This window comes from Scleropages formosus, chromosome 8, assembly GCF_900964775.1.
Source record: "Scleropages formosus chromosome 8, fSclFor1.1, whole genome shotgun sequence".
In the NCBI taxonomy this organism is placed as follows: Eukaryota; Metazoa; Chordata; class Actinopteri; order Osteoglossiformes; family Osteoglossidae; genus Scleropages; species Scleropages formosus.
In genome coordinates, this window is record NC_041813.1 from 21739595 (window position 1) to 21754552 (window position 14958).

The following is a 14958-nucleotide window of genomic DNA, read 5'->3' on the forward strand; positions in this document are numbered from 1 at the left end:
TATTTGCCATAGTATCTTTGTGCCGTTCACCACGTTTAGTTTGCTTCATGATTTCTAACTTCTTAGTTATACTTTCCAAGGGTTGTGATTTGTTGAGACGGTCCCTGTGATAGGAAGTATTTACAGTATTTGTTTTTGTTACAGAAGAAATGTAGTATTTGTGTGCTTTGCTGAGTAAATTACACAGCAGACAATGAATAAAATAAGTGTTGAGGAAGTAAAATGACTGCGTAAGTGGACAAAAATCCTGTTGTGCTGAATAGTAACCCTACTGAATGGAAAGATGTCTGTATATTTTTATAAGCCTTTGTACAAGACCCCGTTACATGAGGGAAGACTTTATTGTAAAGATACTCAGATGCTATGCTCAGATGGATCATGCAAGGGTTCACACCACTGGACTGCTGATCATCTCTGCAGGTCCATGGGAGGAAAGAAATCAGGTATGGAATACATCAGTGGGGAGATACTTTGGCTGCACACGTGTCACTGAAATGCTGAGAGCATGCTACACGTCCTATCCATGTGCATGTTAGCCCCAGCAGTGCGGAAGGAACATCATGGATCTGTGTGCTTCCTGTGGTCAAGCCCTACCTGTGACCTCCAGCTCTGGGTCAACACAAACTTGTTACGGTTAAGGACCAGGCAGAGCATAGTTGAGACGTGGATGACTCGGTGCACTTTTACATATTACAGATCATTATTAATAGCTTTGGAGAAATGTTTTGGATAAATGTAAATGTAGTTTTTTTATGAATTTTTTTTTTATTATTATTATTATAAATCTTAAGATTTTGTGGAGAATCCATAATCCCTTATATGTTATTGCATGAGTCCTAGGATGTCCAGGAAGACAAGCTGCTGATTGCCTCTCATCACGCTGACTGGGACACAAAAACTTTACATGTGTCAGTTCCGCCCCCAGCCCCTCCCCCTACTGTTACCCTGTCGTGAGAACAATGGGCACTAGCGGCCCCGCTGCCCTTAACTCCCTCCCCTTTCTGCAGACACAGAGGGCCCCCAGCTACTCATTGTACCTTAATTACTGTGGTGTTTCTGCTAATGAAGTAATCTGTAGCCCCCTGTGATTTTCTGGGGACCCACCATCCTGCAAGCTGTTATATGTGAGAAAAGGCTGCAGATTGAGATGCCTGTGAGCCAGTGTTTAGGAACTGTACTCTGTACTCAAGAGCTTTTCTCCTCCACCTCTGGCCGCTTGGTGGTCCCCTCCAAGTGAGACTCCACAATCAACAGAGTGCAGATTCTTGCTCTTTCCTCTGATGAGGTAGAATGAGCTCCCTCTGTCCCTCTGAGCTGCTGACTTCCTTTCAACACTCAGGAAGGCTCTGAAAACACATGTCTGAGACCCACTTCTCTCCTTCTCACCTAAGTTTTCATCACCCCATTGGTTACAGTCGTGATGTATTTCTTGTCACTACAGTATACAGTTATTCTGTCATGTGCGCTAATGGAAACGTTGATATTTGACAATTGTGTGTCTGTTTCTGTAACTCTTCACCCTTTACTGATGCACTTCTGTTCACTCTGAGTTTTACACTGCTTTCGAGAGAAGCGTCTCCTAACCTAGATTTATCGTACATAAATTGTGTGTGGTTCTTTGGTGATCTGAGATGTGCTGCCATTCACTGATCCCCTGTGGTACCTGTGTTTGCAGTAGCAGCCTTACACACTGCTGAGGTGTTCTTGAAGGTCCACAGCCTGTCCCCTCTCTTGGCCCACACTTTCCCCTTCTCCATTTGTCCTCTAGAGTGCAGAGGAGTACGCAGAGCTTCCCGTGCGACACAATGAGGACCAGCTGAACAGCGAGCTGGCCAAGCGGCTCCCCCTGGAGGTGAACCCCCACTCATACGATAGTGCCCATACCAAGACGCACCTGCTGTTGCAGGCACACTTCAGCCGCGCCAACCTGCCATGTTCCGACTACGGCACCGACACCAAGACCATACTGGACAGCGCCATCCGCATCTGCCAGGTATGGTTTCACACCTGTGTGTGTGTGTGTGTGTGTGTGTGTGTGTGTGTGGGGGGGGCGGTAGAGGAGCAAAAGCATACACACAGGGACTCATTGAGCTGCAGGTGTACAGGTGTCCATGTGCTTTAGCTGATCTTTTTCACACGGTTCTTTGCAGACACAATGATGTGGTACAATAAAGCTTTTAAATGGTTTATTTCTGCTCAGGATTTTTCCAGATCCAAACCAGCTGTGCGCAGAGCACTTTGGAAACACGTCAGATGGACATGCATGACGCTGAGGTGTCTGCTTGCCTCCACTTTGCTTTTTTCATACACCTGGTACTGAAACAGAAACCATCTAGGGTCTTTGCGGTCTCATATCCCAGTGTGTGGAAGGTGACCACTTAGAGAGGGTGCTCTTTTCTGAATTTCCTACAACTTTCTATCACAATCTAGTGACACAGCAATAAGCACAATCAGTTAAAAAAAAAAAAAAAAATGAATGTGTATAATAGGACAAGAAAGTGAATGGTACATAACTGGATAAATAAGAGAATAAATAATGAAAAATTAAGGCACTCCATGTTGTCTATCTTCTCCCTCTGTGCATATTCTGCTCTTCCATCATCTCCCACAGCATCTATGTTTTTTTAATGTGTACATATGACACAGCTGGTAATGTAGTGGTTAGAGCTGCTGTCCTTGGACCGCAGGTTCGAATCCCACCTTCAGCTGAAGTACCCTTGAGCAAGGTACTTGCACTGAATTGTTCCAATAAAATTACCAAGCTGTATAAATGGGCGAACAGCTGTAGGTATCTTAACATTGTGAGTCGCTTTGGAGAAAAGCATCAGCTAAATGAATACATGTAAATTGTCTCTGTCCATTGAGCCTTGAGTCCAGTTCAGTTTGCGGATCGACTCGGTCTGTACATCGCCTCTTTGAGCCGAGCTTCCATCACACTCCCGTACACTCACTGTCAGGGGAGGTCATTGTCGTCAAACCCAAATACTTGCTTTCATACATCATAAATCCTCTTCTCATGACGCCGTGATTTAAGTGCTGAATGCATTTCCACGTGGTGAGAGAAGAGCGCAGGACACTTCCTGGAGAAGCCGAACCTGCTTGAAGTAATTAGGTGCTGATAGTCTGGAGAAGGGCCCCCAGATGGCTCTGTGGCGCTGTGAAGGGGGCCGCTTTCGTGTACAGGTTGGCCCCATCATGGAGTCCCCCGGGGCATTGTAGACACACGGTGCAAACAGCGTGGTGTTTGTGTTTACAAAAGCTGTGTGTGTGTTTTCCGGTTCCATTAAAGAAACCCTCGTGTAAGAGTGTCCAATCAGCTCCCTGTGATTACATTCTTTGGAAATGTCTATTTTCAGAACTTATTTTCAAGTTCCTACAGATAAGCCTACGTGCCTCCAACCCTACATTTTTTTGCTAAATTAATAGAAATTAAAAACAGTTTGAAAATGTGTCTCTGGAAACCAGAAAGATTGTAAATTTGAATGAGAGAAATGGGTTTTGTGCAGTGTGTTGGATCGGCAGCAGGGTGCCAGAGTAGCAGTGTGAGCAAACAAGGTTGGGTGTCTTTCCTCCTGCAGATCAGACATACGTCAACTAACACTTCAATCACGTCTAAACTCTCATACCCAGACACTTGAGCTAAAGGGTTGGTGTTTTGTGTGTGTGTGTGTGTGTGTGTGAGAGAGAGAGAGAGAGAGAGAGAGAGAGAGAGAGAGAGAGAGAGAGAGAGAGAGAGAGAGAGAGAGAGAGAGAGAGAGAGAGAGAGAGAGAGAGAGAGAGAGAGATGTCGAGTTGTCCTCCAGACAAAACAACCTCCACCGTGCAGCGTCCATCCACACACGACATCTAGATCCTTTTAGTGGCCTCATCAATAGCTTCCCACCCTGTTCACTGTTGCTGTTCTCGCTTTCTGCACTTATAAAGTGATATCTGATTTTGACGACTGGCATTTGTGGAAGAAGCCATGCCTTCAGCTGGGCTGGTACAGCATGTGGCATCTTGAGCTTAGCACAACGGACACCTGGTGTCCCTCTGTCAAAGACAAATGTGAACGATACAAATATGAAGAATGCAAAGAAATAAAGGAGCACAGGGAGTGAGATGAGGACCGCAGTAATGGGCAATACGGCACTCCACTGTTTTACTACAGGTTTCAGGGCAGCCACCCCTCGGGGGGACGGCGTGGGAGGTGTGGAGCTGTATGAGGAATTACATCATGGCTCAGCTCATCGATGAGCCCTCATCACGTGACTCCCGACACACAATTCGGTGCCCTGCTCTTACTGCCGCTGATCTGCTAGTGATTACACATGTCTGGATATGTTTCTGCTTTTCCTTAAATGTGTGTTAAAGTTTTTTCAGAGGGGGCCGTGGGGACCCTGCCTGCTTCATCTTTGCCCTTAAGCAAGCAGTTTGAAACTTGTTTGTGTTTACTGTAGTTTCTATGGCTGTGGTTTCCCTTACTGGCCATTGGGGCATTGTACTTGGGGTAGCACATGGTGCAGTTGTTGTCTTGGATTCAAAGGTTCAGGTTCAGTCCCCATCTACTGCTGTGGTACCCTTCAGTAAGGTACTTAGCCTGAATGATACAGTAAAAATTACCCAGCTGTATCAATGGGTAAATCAGCGTAAGTATCTGTAACATTGTATCCTGCTTTGGGGAAAAGTGTCAGATAAATGAATAAGCATAGCTAATGTTTGATGTTGATTTGCTATTTCTGTCAGTTCCAGTGATTTCACTACAAGTTTCCACACTTCCTAGCATGAAAGCATGGAAAGTTACCCCGCTCTTATGTGTGTTTCTGGTCCCTTCTGTGTCTTGCTCAAAAGGAGTTTCGCACCTGGACAAAATGACCTCCACCGTGCAGCACGAACCCACATACAGACACTCACCAGCTCACCCGCGGTATACACAGAAACACGTGTTTGCACGCGCACACGCATTTCCACACATGCACGTTGGCTCGTGCTACAGGCATTTCGAGTAGATGCATCTCAGTCTGGAACAATCTCACTGCTTTCATCTCTAATGAAGCTCCCACACCCAACACCAATGTTTGTGCTGGACGTCCCGGCGTCCCCTGCAGCCCTCCCCATTACCCCAGAGATGTGCGTAGCAGCACCCCGATCCTGCAAGCCGTTTAGCGGCCTTCTCGCGAGGACCCTATCTGTCTCATCCCCCTGGTGTAATGAGTAATGCCGAACCCATTTGTGTGATCAATTTTCTCAAGCGGCTACTGTGAAATGTTAATTACAACTTTAATTTGTCCTGCATTAGCATTTTGATTAACTTGTGGGCCGGCTGGCACACTTCAGCTGCTTTTTAGTCATAGTTACAGCGAGGAAATGACTCCTCTGATTAATTACGTGTGCCAGGGCGCAGCTGAGCTCCGTGAGCTTCAACCTTGCGAGGATGAAGGTTCTGGAAAGATCAAACGAGAGGGGGGCGTAAGGAAGGAGTGGGAACCGCAGGAGACGGGAAGGAGGAACTGTTGGCAGCACGGTAGAGTCAGTGCTCCTCCCTGCAGACCCTACCTTGTTTTACCCCAATCCAGAACTGTGCACCCCCCCATCATCTCCCTCCTATGGTGCTTTTCTGTGTCAGATGTGGATGAGCAGCGTTTGCAGTCTTTAGTTTCCGTTTTCAGTCAAACTCATAGCTTATTCATATTAGGCAGTGGGATGTCAGTTAAACTTTACTTGCATTTGTTACCATGGTAATGTAGCTCAGTCGCCAGCTACGCAGATGTACAGCAGTCTGTTACAACCAGAGAAGAGGAGGGGTGTTGGACACAATGTTTTCAATGTTTTCTCCACGAGGCCATGTTTGTACAAGAGCTTATTGAAAAGCTTTGAGACCATACCTGTCATTCCATATCCGAAGGGTTCTCGGGGTTGGGAACCGTTTCTCATCCAAGGTGCCTTCCTTCAAACTCTATACACTTTGATCTGCATTAGATGGAAACTTCCTGACATTGCTCTCCTCATTGTCTCTCTTCCACATGCTTCATTCAGAAGTCTCTACAAAAAGAACCCTACAGAAGTGTCTCTGAGTCCGTAACAGTGTCCTCATTCTCTGGTCCCTGTTCATAGGCCATGCTGGACGTGGCCGCCAACGAGGGCTGGCTGGTGACGGCGCTCAGCATCTGTAACCTGGTGCAGATGATCGTCCAGGGTAGATGGCTTCATGACTCCTCATTGCTCACCGTGCCCCACATTGAGCAGCAAAACCTCTACCTTTTCAGGTAAGCAGCTGTGCCACACCTGATTTATAGTGTATCGCACCCGCCTGGCCTCCTAGCGTTCTATTGTGACCTTACCCAAAAGGAGGTTCTCTGATGTTTCATAAACCCAGGTCACAATCCAACTCTGAAAGAGCCAATGATATGATAGAAATGATTTTTGTACCATTTAGTTATTAAAGTGATTAAATTCAACCCTCCACATCTTTATATTCAGAATTTTTCTGTTTGTGGTAAACTGCCTCTAATACTGACACAAGTTGTTTGTGATGACAGGTGAAGGTACCCTAACCCTAAACGATGTCACTTTCTTTCTTATTTCAACTAAAATTTTTGAGACCTTTGAGATTAATGTACCTTAGTCATGAGTTCACAAGTTAGTGTATCCTGATCACAGACCATAACCACACATAGCAGCTGTGTGTAACCACTGTGCCGACATTCCCAGGTTTTAATTACTCCTCTCAAGACCCGTTGCTCTTCACGGTTAGGATGGTGTTCATGTTCTTCATCGTTCATGACTGATATTTCCACAGTGGAAACCCCGGGGCACTAATCTCCCATCCTTCTAGCTCTCCTGCACATACCATCAGCATCACTTCATCAGATATGACTCTTGGAGGCAGTGTTCACATACATACATGCCCTAGTCATGAGGTTGCTGGGCAACATGTTTCCGAAACACTGGGTCTTTCACATACTTGGTGCCGTCTTAGGCATGACCTCCTAGTATGGCCGACACAATAAAAATGAAAAGAGGGAGATTTGGGAAGTGTGATATGGAAGGCTGGGATGATAGCGGCAGCATGTGGAAGACTTTCTGCAAACGAGCCTTTGCTCAACCCCTCTGTTTCCGGACAGGAGGTGGGCACCACGGCAGGGGAAGGACAGGTCCGGGGGCTACCACGGCACCATCGAGGAACTGCCCGAGCTCATTGCCGCTTGCGAGGGCCGGGAGAGCACCTTCGCTTCCCTGGTGGGGGAGGAGCTGCAGCCCGTTCAGGTCTCCCAGGTGATGGCCTTACCTGCCTCTGCATTCCCTGGTCAGGGTTGCTGAATTAGACTCTCCGCATCTGCCACTGTTAATCACCGATGTTGTTGTGTGAGAAGAGAAGCTTTCTTTTTTCCCAGGAAGTTCAGGCATCTGAAAGATGAAGCCTGGACAGCAGATTGTGAGGATTGTACAGTGTGGGTCAGAACTGTTCAACAGTCCTGTATGAGTGTAGCAGTCTCTGCCTGATTGACTCACTGTCTGCCATCAAATATTTACCTATATCCTGTGCATGGAGCTTGTAACACAGCACAGTGGGGTCTTTGTGTGAAGTCGTGTTGAGCTACATCAACCCAGAGGCTCCTGGAACCCCTGATCTACCCACTTTCCTATTGGGTCCACATGTACCCACAGTGCAACACAACGCATACTTTCAGCATATACTTTCCCTGCAGCGATGACGTGCTCTTCAGGGACTGTGCATTTGACTCCGCCCAGTAGTAGACATCGCTGTCTGGCTCCTCCCCCATCAGCCCAGCTCCGCCACTGCTTGTTGTCTGACAGATCCGTCCTCAGCGCTCAGCGCCCAGCTTTGATGTTTTACAGCGCCAATTTAAGTGCTAATACTTTTGGTGAGGAGACCGTGGCCGGCGTCCACAGCCGCATCAGTATTCGGGGTGCGTCCCCCTCCTCCTCACGTCTCCGTACACTCCCATCCGGAGTCTGGGCCCTGCTAATTAAATAACGACATGCGGGCGAGCGTTCTCATTTGATTCACTCCGCTTGGATTAATCCTCACATAAATATGTTTGGCTGGGTGATTCTGTCTGTCTGTCTGTCTGTCTGTCTGTGTGTGTGTGTGCGCGCGCTATTTGTGTGTCCACCACTCTGTCAAATATACACACCTCATGAAGATGTACAGGATCCATGTAATACATCACACATAGTCTGGATGTAACCTTTGCTGTGTTATTAATATTAATATCAACTATTACAGATTGAGCATATGTAGTACTATTGTGTAAATGCAATAAATGCAGTAGTATAAATACTGTATACATGATGAGCGCAAATAAGGAAGTATAAATATACATGCGTGGTGTTACATTTGCAAATGTAAAATTAAAATGATGATAAATGTATACAGCTTACATAAGAACTGCAGGAATTTAATAATAATAACGTAGTGTTATTCTTGTAAATAAAAACGTCAAAAATACATTATTTATTACTTATAACTACAGTAAAAAGTATAAATTGGATATAGTGTGTTTTATAGCACATATAAACCTGAAAGCTACAGTTATTAGTTATTAACAGTTCTGCAGCATTCATTTATTAATATGCACTTCTAAACTGTGTGCAGGTTTCTGTTGTGTGTACGTAGTGTCTAGAGAGTTATTCAATCTCAGGTTTCTTTCAGGTACAGTGCATTAGTGTAATCACTATATTATACACACTTTATTGGCTTCATGAAGGTTCATGGCTTTGCCTTCTTCAACCAGCAGTTTGTAACTTATATTTACGTCTGTTCACTTAGCTGACCTGATGTAATGTTAGCTTTGTACACCCAATTGCTTATAATAATTTACTCATTTGTGCAGCTAGGTAATTTTTACTGTATCAATTCAGGGTAAATACCTTGATCATGGGTACTGCATCAGAAGGTGTGATTCAAACCTTCAAGTTCAAATGCAGCCGTTCCAACCACTATGCCACCTGCTGACTATTACAGAAACCACTACTTCCGCTAGTGAACCAGTCTTTTGTTCTGAGAATCGCAGCCACTTGTGTTTTTCAGTGAATAGAGGATGATGAAGAACATATTTTCACTTTAAGGTAGGTCCCCCAGGGGAGGAGGAGGAGGAGGAGGAGGAGATGAAACCATGGACATTTATGTGATGTGGTGCAGCTTACCTATATGTTCTTCTGCAGGCCTGGTCCTTCCTGAGCCACCTGCCCGTGGTGGAGGTGGAAATGAGCGTAAAGGGCTGGTGGGACAAGTCCCCAGAGAAGACGGAGCGACCTCTGCCTGCCGCCGTGTCCGATATCAGGGATGAGAGGAATTGGCTTCCTGTCCACGCTGACCAGGAGTACGTCCTGCAGGTCAATCTGCGCCGTGTCCATATGGGCCACCAGAAGGTGAGTGTGTCTTTGCTCTGCTGTAAGGTGTGGCTTTCGCCCAGTACCCATGTCTTACTCTAGATCACGGTGAGAGTGTGTCGTTGATGTGTCCCCGTGCGCCGCAGAGGAAGCAGGACAGCAAGGCAGTGGCGCCACGGTTCCCCAAGGCCAAGGACGAGGGCTGGTTCTTGGTCCTCGGAGATGTGGAGAAAAGAGAGCTCCTTGCTGTCAAGCGCATTGGCTTCATTCGCAACCACAGCACTACCTCCATCGCTTTCTTCACCCCGGAGAAGACAGGAAGGTAAGGCCATGTGGTGCATGTCTGAGGCTACAGTCCGGGTCAGGTGACTCCAGCACTCCAGTGGAGAGCAGCTGATGCAGTAATTTGTGTAGCCATGAGAAAATGTGATGTTATAACAAAGATGAACCAATCGGAGCCCCCTCCCCAACTTGTATTTGCAGGTGCATCTACACCCTCTACCTGATGAGCGATAGCTACCTGGGCCTGGACCAGCAGTATGACATCCATCTGGGCGTTGCACCCGCCAGCATCGCAGCACAGGTGAACAGCGAAATGTCACATCCTATGAGTGACGTCGCCTCCTAGCACCCAGTCTGGCTGCAAGGAAAGTGTCTCTGGCCTCAGAACCTGGCGTCTCCCAGCATCCTCTGCTGCACTCCTACAGCTTACCCACCATCAACGGGCTCCAAAGACCAGAGAGACTGATGTTAAACATGCCGTCGCTCCTCACGGCAACTGTGACAGATCATTACAAAGTGTACCGGTGACACGCTTATTTGCGCTCGTCGAGCGTATCGACTCTGCCAAAGTGTAGGAAACACGCATTTCCTACAAGAACCCTGTGTGTAAAATGTGTTAACAGAGATGAGTATGAGAAACAGAATGAGCGTTTTGAAAGAGAAGGTTTGTTTTCAGCCTGCAGTGTGGTAAGCACAGTGACAGTTCACTTCTGGGGCCCTTTCTGCTATGGTTGCCCATCAACCCCCGCCTTCATGTTGCTTCCTTTTTTAATTTTTGTGCCATCTGAAGTTTATGATGTGTTCTGAAATTAGTACATAGTCAGTTTGAAAGTTTGGATAATGTTTACATTTACTTTTACACAAACATTTAATGTAGGTGCATGTAAGTATGGCTTCATTACTGTAAAGAGTGGATATGAAAATGGCCTTCCTGGTAAATTCCTTATAATAGCCTGTATTCTTGATAGGGGGGAAATGCATTCACTCACATTTGACCATTGTTTGATAGAATTTATGATTTTGTAAACACTGCACACGCACACATACAGCTGGTTTAAAAAAGCTGTGGTGTGTTGTGGGCTGTGGAGAGGTGGCGTGAAAGCTGCGTTCATGGTCTGACCGCAGATGTGTCAACCGTGCCTCGCTTTCCACACCTCAAGTCCAACGTGCCGAGGTGTGACGGTGTGTATGTATGTGTGATTGTCACAGGGAGATGCATCTCCTCCTGTTGGGCCCAACCTATAGATAGGGACTGAATGAACTCCATGGAACAAATGCTATAGAAATGTCTTCAGATATTTCCTGGATAATGTCCGCACATTAATGAAGATGTCTTAAATTGAAAATTGACTCTTGCAACACTTTTCCTCCCACTGACTTGTTTAAAAAAAAAAAAAAAAAAGTAATTGTTTTCACATGACATTTATGGTCTCAGCAGCTCAGCTTCAGCAGCAAGTTGTGCCTCACTCTCCTGTCTCTGACCTCACATTGCAAGATGCAGAAATATTTTGAATTAAAAGGAGCTAAAAAATAACTTATTTGCTCAATTAAACAAGAGGCTTCCTTTGCATTTGCTACCTTTTTCTTCTCTACTTCCTGTCAACACGAATAAAGTGAAATTAAACAGCTCACTGTGTGTTTGCCCACATGTGTTCTACCTTTAATTCCATCCATTACAACAGTTTGATGTTGCTTTAAAAGGTTGTACGACCAGCATTTTGTGGTGGTGGTGTTGTTATTATTATTATTATTATTATTATTATTTTACAGCATCAGTGGCACTCAATGTGCTACAGTGTGTAATGAAGTGATAAAGTATTACGATCCTGCAGTAAAACCCTCAGCTCCATTACTGTCCCGCCATTACCATGTCTGTCTAGTTATGCTGATGGAAAGCAATCAGTTTCATGGTAATTTGTTTTAACTTGTCTTAATTTTGTTACGTTATGCTGAAGTGAAGGTCCGTTTTATTACTGTAATACAGGAGGTCCATTCAGCTCTCCTCTTTCCCACTTATTGTAAGAGGCTGCATAACACTGACATTTTTACTATGGTACAATTTCACTTTGTTATATTTCATGCCTTCATTATTTCATTGTAAATATATTGACAATAACATTTTCCTTAATCTTTTGTCCAAGGTGACTTTCCATGACAGACAATCAAATTCGCAGTGATTTATGTATGTATACAGCCGGTTACTTAAAGTACAGTACTAATTCAGGGTGAGTATCTTCATCGAAGGTGCTACAACAGGAGTGGAGTTTGAATCAAGAGCCTTCAGACTGCAGGGCAACAGCTTTAAACTTTACGCCCCCTGCTGCCCCGCTGTGTCTTTCTTCTCGTAACAGACTAATAATCTTAAAAAAAATTTTCAGTAAACAGGTACTCTATGTATGTCTCACACCCTCAACTTTTATACTGGAGTCCAAAGCTGCCCAGAGCAGGGTCACGACTGATCACATATTCATTGCTCCTCACAGGTGTCAGAAAAAGACCACCGATCAGCGCCACTTATTTATTCAACATGCATTAATCAAGGCAATTGTTTCAGAACGAAAAGGAGTTGCAAATGTGCAGTTTGTCCCTGGCTTTTCAGTGGTAACTTAGAAGTGAAGGTGAGGTCCATTCCTGGAAAAGCTATGTGAGAACGGATTACTTCAGGCCAGTGCTCACATCACTTCTGATGGTCATTTTTCTTCCTAATTGTTGCTTTATGAAAGGAGAGTGCAGCCGACCTGTCTTTATATAACCTGCATGCCAATTAATCCAGCGGCTAAAGGCAAGATGAGCTTTTAACATAAACCTGTACAAATATTTTCCCTCCCATTTTCCCATCGTTAACATTTTGGCTAAATAATTCAGCCGTGCTGGGATGTTTTCTGTTTACACGCAGGAAAAGGATCTCTTCTACACTTGTCCTCCGCTGTCCCTCTGAGGATCTCCACACTTCTGGTGTCTGGGCTTAAAGTGCATGCCTGGTGGTGACTGCTGATGGAGCACGTGTGATCCTGGGCGCGCTCGGCGCCTGCGGCCTTTGGGCCTAGAAGCAGCACATGGCGCACTTAGCAGGGGTGGAAGGGAGCTGGGAGAGTGACTGTGACAATGAGACGTCTCCCTTTCTCTCTGCAGCGCAGACGCACCACCGAAAAGGAGGAGAATGGCCTGCAGAGAAGAGGAGGGTCTCCGGTTTGTCCTCAGCGTGGAAGGTCACCCAAGGTCACTACCTCACTGGGTCTCCAAGCTAAAGGCGGAACTGCTCAGTCTCCACTGTCTCTCACTTTATCGTCTGCACTGCGATTTAGCAACATGTTGTATTCATAAGCAGAAAGGGACTGAAGGCTTCAAGAAGCACAACCGCAGAAAATGTGCTGCTGAGCTTCACCCAATCAAAAAAAGGTAAAGCACGTATTGATGCCTTTCACACCGAACAAATGTACACGCAGCACATGTTTGGCCCATGAAAAAAGATGCATATATTATGTGAAAGATGACTTTCCTGGCATTTATTTTCATTTTATTACTTTATTTGCAAGCACTACAGCACTATTTCAAAGGGACTCTGAGAACAATAACAAAAAGTTATTTAAAAAGCTTCATGTAGTGACAGTGACAGGCTGCTGGGGTGATGGGGAGGAATTGATTTGTGCTCATCTATTGATACTGTTGGTCCCTTCTGTGTGTGTGTGTGTGTGTGTGTGTGTGTGTGTGTGTGAGAGAGAGAGAGAGAGAGAGAGGCTACTCAGCTCTGCTGAATTCACTGCGGAGAGGACATATCTTATGTAACTCGTGCTCATATGTACAGTTATGATACAGTGACAAGTGCGGACAGCCAGTGGGAGACAGCGCTGTGAACCTTGCACCAGGGGCCAGCACAGGATACACATTTTTACATCCCTTCACTTTGACACACATGCTAAAACATCTGAGCAAGTATATATTGTCATATATTATTATTTCATATTGCTTCCTAATGTGTATTATAGGACAGCACTAAAAAACGACGTGTTGTTGTTATTATTATTATTATTGATGATGTTATATCGCTGGAATTATTATGGACAACTAATAATAATTTAAAACGGTAAGTCCGCCTGTCCCAAGAGTGTATTTCTAAGTTTCTAGAAATAATACGTGTTATTCGGTGTACGAATGATTTATGTAGCTTTCCGTGTAATGACGGTACCCGTACTTGTGGTGAATACTACCATTCCGTTTCACAATCACATACACCTTTGGTGTACAAGAGAGCGCACGAGCTCACCTGCTGGGGCCGTGCGCCGCCCCCACCCCCTCATTAACATCATCCTCGTTTAAGGGCACAAACAGTTTCATTGTTCATTGTTTCATTGCACCCGGCGCCTGCTTTCTGATCCAACCTGAACTCTTCTCTCTTCCTCAGACGCCCCTAACGAGCTGTAAATCGGGTCTTCGCGAGCGGGTCAAAAGCGCGGCCCCGCGTCACGTGAACGCGCACGGCCCTCAGCTCAGGTGGGTTTCGCATTAACGGACCCGTTCGGCCACACGGCGAACAACGGCCTGGAACCTATGGAAGTGTAAGAGTGTGCGTGTGCGTGTGCGTGCGCGCGCGCCAATTTGTATGTAGCCCTTTTGTGTGTTTCTAGTTAATATGAGCGGTCACACTTGGCAGTGTGTGCGTGTCACTCACTGTACACACTGTACGCACGTTCCGTGTGCAGGAATCACGCTCGTCCTGAACTCACTTTATAACAAACTTTGTGCGGGAGAAACGTCTGTTTTTTTGTGTCTGTGAACAAAATTCCTACGTTAAACATTAATGTCCCTGTTTTTACATGATCGTCTGTAAACCGAATATTTATTTCACCATAAAGCGGGATTGTAAGAATCCCTCCTGCTTGCTCGGTATTTCATATTCAACATAAATGTCATATATTGTTTAATTTCGATGCATGGAAATCATGATCATTGTGGGAGGAAAAAAAACTAAGTTATGTTCGATGGGAGAAAAAAAAATGATATTGGAACAATAACCTGAACAAGGGCTCGCTTAAAATTGTTCATTTTAAATTGTTCGTTCATCATTCATGAAAGGGAAGCAAGCAAAAACATTTATCCATTTTTAATTTTACAGGCATATTTACATTTATTTATTTATTTACCATTTTATGGATATGTTTACTTTAAATTTTCTAAATGTAACATCGGAACATAGATGCAATAAGAATAATGGTAAGCACAAGAATCAGTGCATTCATTTAGAAATACTGTATTAGGTTATTATGGAGTCGCTCTGGAAAACGCGAGGTGCAGGTTATTTTTCCAGTCATAAATAATAATCCCGAAAGGATGAATAAAAGT

At 45.1% G+C, this 14958-nt stretch overlaps 1 protein-coding gene across 2 annotated transcripts in view; it reads left to right on the forward strand.

Annotated features, from left to right (window-relative positions):
• The window catches only part of ascc3 (activating signal cointegrator 1 complex subunit 3), a 159877-nt gene extending 148637 nt beyond the window's left edge, over positions 1 to 11240 (forward strand). For both annotated transcript variants that reach the window (XM_018757274.2, XM_018757275.2), the window contains exons 37-42: positions 1769 to 1993; positions 6094 to 6245; positions 7104 to 7254; positions 9169 to 9375; positions 9483 to 9658; positions 9820 to 11240. In XM_018757274.2, the coding sequence (XP_018612790.1) occupies positions 1769 to 1993; positions 6094 to 6245; positions 7104 to 7254; positions 9169 to 9375; positions 9483 to 9658; positions 9820 to 9964 (1056 nt within the window). In that variant the 3' untranslated portion in view covers positions 9965 to 11240. The remainder of the gene's footprint in view (positions 1 to 1768; positions 1994 to 6093; positions 6246 to 7103; positions 7255 to 9168; positions 9376 to 9482; positions 9659 to 9819) is intronic.
• The last annotated feature ends 3718 nt before the right edge of the window (positions 11241 to 14958 follow it).